General features: G+C 33.5%; 1 protein-coding gene across 1 annotated transcript; it reads right to left on the reverse strand.

The window, feature by feature from the left end:
- Positions 1-1,181: 1,181 nt before the first annotated feature.
- LOC114168658 lies at positions 1,182-5,293 on the reverse strand. The gene is made up of 7 exons (XM_028053555.1): positions 5,013-5,293; positions 4,665-4,733; positions 4,378-4,548; positions 3,460-3,630; positions 3,118-3,327; positions 2,605-2,693; positions 1,182-2,209 (listed from the first exon to the last, which is right to left on the reverse strand). Exons 1-7 carry the CDS (start codon positions 5,095-5,097, stop codon positions 1,583-1,585), a joined length of 1,422 nt encoding a protein of 473 aa, XP_027909356.1. The 5' UTR covers positions 5,098-5,293; the 3' UTR covers positions 1,182-1,582.
- Positions 5,294-5,567: the final 274 nt, after the last annotated feature.

Here is a 5,567-nt window from a genome sequence, read left to right on the forward strand (position 1 = left end):
ACACAAAAGTTATTTTTATGTTTATTGGTCTAATCACTTAAACTACATGATAGAGTTCTTTCAAGCTCGAGATACTCAAATGGTGTAGATGAAATGTAATAACATAAGTGATGGAATAAGAAAGAATTTGAGAAAAATTGAGTGGTAGGAAGGTGTTTCTTAAGATAAGTTCAACCAAGTCTCAAAGAAAAGGTCTATGAGATAGTCGAATTTGAGAGGTTATCCTAGGAAACTCAAAAACAAATTTTAGATGAAAAATTGTCATCAATTCAACAAAGAGTGAAAAATTGTCTCAATGAAATTTTCAGTAAATAGTTTGTTCTACATGATTTATAATCCATCATAAACAAAAAAAAAAAACTGTATAAATTTAATTAACACATTAGTATTTTTTATATATATAAAAATATGACATGCTTAAAACTAAAAATCTTAAAGATTACAAGTATAAATAAATAAAAAACTACATACATAAATATTTCTTTTCATACATAAAAATTTCTTTTCTTTTACGTGAAGAATTAATTGACAAGAAAATTTTCATCGAAACAATAATATATTAATTAGAAAAACTGTTAACTAAGACTACAAATAAAAACTTTCATACAGTATTCCGTATCAGAAACTCTATACAAAATCTCTATAAAAAAAAAGTTATATCTATGAGACAACTAATGAAAGTGGAGATTATGTGTATATTATCATGATCATTATCTTTTGTTTCAATTCATCTTCCTGGTCATCTTTTACTTACATTTGAATTGCTTTATTATTATTGATAATTTATATTCTGCAATTCTTTACTCACAAATGAAGATGCAAAAAGTGGAAATACCGAGACAGAGTAATTTGTTTTGCTAGTTTTTCTTCCTCTGGGGAGAGGATGGAATAAAGATTCTGAACGCTTTAAGAGTTAATTGTATACTACTAGTGATTGAGTATGATCATTATCATATCTTGATTGTACAACTTTGATAAACAATGATTACATCTGAATCAACCACCTTAGTAGTTTCACTAACATCAAAACTGCAAAACACTGATTATCTGAACAATTATAACTCAGTTCCTGGTTTTCCTCCTGGTGGGGACAGTATCTTTGCACTTGTTTAGCATCACAGAGTTGCAGTAAGCTTTACTTCTTTAGTCAATAAACAATTCAGAAGATGTAAGATGTAGTAATCCTATCTCTCTTTTTTTGCATGTAGTAATCTCCTTGAGATGAGTAGTTTGGTAAGTGAGTGAAGCTAATTCTATTACAACTTGTCAAGTAAGGGGATCAAAAACTATGTCCCAATCTGCATGTTTTTCTAAAAAGAAACACGAGAACTTATCACGTATCTTATTACTACTCTCATCTTATTACTCTCGCCCAAGTCAAGTCAAATTAATTGCTGATGGAATCTGGTGCATTAGTGCTTAATGATCACATCACCTGCTTGGCTAAGTGTAAAAACTTCAGCAAGAATATATCTTCCTCTGAATGCTTGGCTAAGTGTAGAAACTTTAGTTTGAATATATCTTCCTTGCTTCAATTTCATCAGATATTCATGTATGAACCAAGAAAAAGGTGTAAACCCTGTTAATGAGGATTGAAAAGGAAGGAATCCTCAGGTACATACTTGGTCCTCGTATTGTAATGCTCAAACCTCGGATTACCATAATCAACACCCCTCATCTCAACTGGTTTTTTCTCTGCTCCAACACCCTCCGAAAGAACATGTCCAACCTTTTCTCGTTTGCGATGTTTAGACCTTTGCTTCTGGCTCTTAGATTTGGCATGAGATGGAACCTCAGTTGATCCATAGAACTCAGCATACTCCTGTTTTTTCAATGAATGGTGCTTTCTTAACAAAGAGGGATCCTTGGAAGAGCTTGATTTTATCTTTGCAGGCCTCATTTGTGAATATTTTTCAGCTGTGCTCGGAGTGTGAACTTGCTTAGTTTCTGTAAGAAGTGAATCAAAAGCCCTTTGCCTATCTGCCATGGGGACCTCCTCTACCTCATCTTCCGGCATCTTAAGAAGATCATTTTGCGGTGTCAAGCCTCTCTTGGTGCTGTCGGATTTGGAACGCCATGGTATGAATCGAAAGAAAGAACTAAATGTTTTGAGGGAGAAATTAGAAAGATACACAAGAAGTTGTCTAAAAGATGGCCATTTTGTCTCCCCCTTATGGTCTTGGCCTTTGAATTCACCTTTTGATGATGGCTGCATTATGCATGCAGTGTAATTAGTCAACCAACAAGAACATGTTTTCTTAAAAATGAACATAACATGACTATTGCAACATGACAGAATGAAATGCTAAGGCACAGCAAAACAATACTTGTTGGCATCACGACGGCTCAAGGTTTGAAAGACCTAAAACAAACTTAAGAATAAAGTATTTTTTTCTTAGAAACCTCAAGAAATTAGTACTAAAAAATAATCTTTGTTCTTCTACTTGGAGACACCTAAAGTAATTAGTACTAAAAAAATTGAGACATTTTTGTCTTGAAGGCCTGAAGCAATGACTTTACCTGTTTGGATCTTGAGTCGGCCCTAGTGGGGGGATCCTACTATGAACCCTACATAAATGACAGTAAAGGCATAAATAGACATACTGTTTTGGGGAAGAAAGATGATCCAAATCCTTGCTGAAACCTGCATGTAGCGTATCCTACTAAAACAGCACCAACAACTGTGAGGACATCTGCAGAAAATCAAAGAATGGAACTATAAATATTGAAGAACGCTGTAGAGAAAGCATTCATGGATTACATAAACAACTTCAAGCTTTAGCCCCAAAAGAAAATTGACAGCAGACTCAAAGTTCCTTTTCAAATTTACATGATGCCCATTTTCTTTCTTCACTTTACTGCACAGCACTGCAGACAATTCACATTTGCTAGTAGCAAACACAAGAACAGATTTACAGAACAACCTTTTCACAAAATGTTAAACAACCCCACCAAGGGCAACAAAATGTAGCTTAAATTCATTTTTTTATTGAAATTTTCGCTTTCTTTCATTGACCTCACCAGGGAGTTAGAAATAAATATAACATTTAAGATACACAGTGACCTGTAACAGAAATTTTGCTACATACGTCAAACAAAAAGATTAAGAATTTAAACCTGTAACAGAAATTGAACTAGATTGATAATCACAATCCTCCTGGTTGAGATTGATTTGGCGAAGAGCAGCATTTCCTCTATCTATGACCAACAAGGAACAGGTTGGACGAACATACACAACATCAAAATCATTTGAGAACTTCGCATCCTCACTGGGACCATCCCTGTAGCCTGCAACATTTGACTTTCCTCCAGCAATGGTTGTCACACCTAGAAAATATTTGCAAAAATTAGTAACTGATACCTTTTCACAATTCTCATGACTACTAATGCAACACTTCTATATCCGTGTTTATTGGCAATTTTATATTAAAACTCAGTTCTGATATTGTTATTCTTTACCAGCATCTCCAATCTTTCTGATAGCTAGATTTTGTGTATCAGCAACATAGACATTTCCTTTATCATCCACAGTTATGCCTTTGGGATGATTGAAACGAGAATCACTTGGTTTTCCATCTACATGACCAGTGTAGCCTTGAAACGACCCCGCCACCAATCTTCCTCTACTATCTGTACCAACATGGAGACAAACAGAGTTAACTATGAAGTACAATATCTTAAAAACAAATCACTGTAATCACTCAATAACTCTAAAATTCTACTCCATTAACTAGAAAAATCTCATGCTATGATAAACCCATAAACCCCTAAACCAAGTACAATAAAGCTTTCCAAGTTTTTCATTTTCTGTTTCCTTATTCAAAAGACTTAAACCAATATTATTTTTCATCATCATTCTTATTATGTTGACATCTCAAGGTCTACACAACAAGGTCTACACCCACTGATACTCAACAAAAAAATACTCAAAATGCGATTTTTTTGATAAAAGCTGCAAACCTTCGTACAAACAGAACAAAATTGTAGACTTTTCTCATGTAATTTTTGTGAACAAACAGCAAACTCTTTTCGTATAATTCTTTGTAAACAAATCTTAAACCCTTCTCGTGAAATTTTTTATAGACAAAACTGCAAACTTCTTTAATGACAATAACACTAAGCTTCCTATACATCCAAGAGACTTTAGTGAGTTACATTGACATCTCCACAAGAACTCTTTGTTTCTGTAGTACTTTTTTTACTCAAATAATTCTTTTGTGTTCTTGCTCTCTTATATTACTATGAGACCTGGTGAATACCCACTATAATAGTCTATAAAATACAAAACCAACTTGAAAAGTTTGTATGCAAAACTGTCATGTACCAAACAATGGAATTTGATAGTTACACAAGGAAAGATGACAGAAGCAACCGTACATTGGGATAAGGGCGGGGTGATTCGAACAATGTTGCTATTAATTGCATCAACAGCAAAGATTTCACCATCTTCGGCAGAAACAAGGATCCTATGAGGAACGACCCCAATATCATTTCCTTCAACAACAGTCTCCACTACATAACCATTCTCAAATTGAAGAACATTCTCATCTGAAAAGCAACAATGAAATCACACCGTGAGCCACATAAACATGAAAAACCATACAAGATGAATTCAACTAAATGATTATCAAAAAAGTGAGAAAATTTAAGAGAAAACATCCAACCTGACTGAGATGTCTTTGAGTTTGACCTTCTCCATTTGAGAAGTGAAGATAGATGCTCGATCAATGATCCTGATACATAATTACAGGAACAAAAAAAAAAATCAACTTTGTGAACAAATTACATAATATGTAAGGGATTTTCTTAAAGAAAAAGAAAGCCAAAAGGGTTAAATTAAATTTCATTGAAAATCAGCACTATAACAAAATTGGAAAAACAAAATGGATATAAAAGAAAAACATTCCCCAAATGCTCATTCAAAGTGTCCAATCGGTGAAATCACATATAGGATCAAACTTTAGGATACCCTTTTGAAAATAAATAAAACAAATAAGGAAAAACAGGTTTGCCTGAAGGAGAAGCATGAGCTTGAAACTGAAGAGTGTAAGTGAGAGCAAGCACAGTGAAAGCACAAAAAACAAGGTGATTAGTCATAGTTGTGTGAGTGTGAATGATTCAACATAAGGTTATTTCTTCTCAGTAATTATGGAATATGATAAAAGGGACATGAAATGTATTCTGAATGTGATCAAGTAGAAGACATGAAGTGCGTTCTGCATCTTCCGCAACGCACACACACACTTCAGTTTTTGTTTTTTTTATGTTATCTTCACCACCGCCTCAGCAGTGTCTGTCTCTTCTTCATGTTTAACATTTAATGAAAGAACATGTGATGTTAGTTAATTAATGATGTTTTGATTAGAAAAGAATTACATTTAATTAGAAAAGAGGTTTGTAAAAGGGACAACAATTTCTTTTCAAATGAATTTTCAAATAAAAATGGGATGTATTTATAGTTTTTTGAAGTAGAAAAGAGAAAACAAAAGTGAAATGCCTTTTCCAAATTGTTCCTTTGCTGCTTGGATATTCTGAGTCGGTCTTTGTTGCAACAGTTCACCAATTTT

The sequence above is a fragment of the Vigna unguiculata genome, chromosome 11 (genome assembly GCF_004118075.2).
Source record: "Vigna unguiculata cultivar IT97K-499-35 chromosome 11, ASM411807v1, whole genome shotgun sequence".
Classification (NCBI taxonomy): Eukaryota; Viridiplantae; Streptophyta; class Magnoliopsida; order Fabales; family Fabaceae; genus Vigna; species Vigna unguiculata.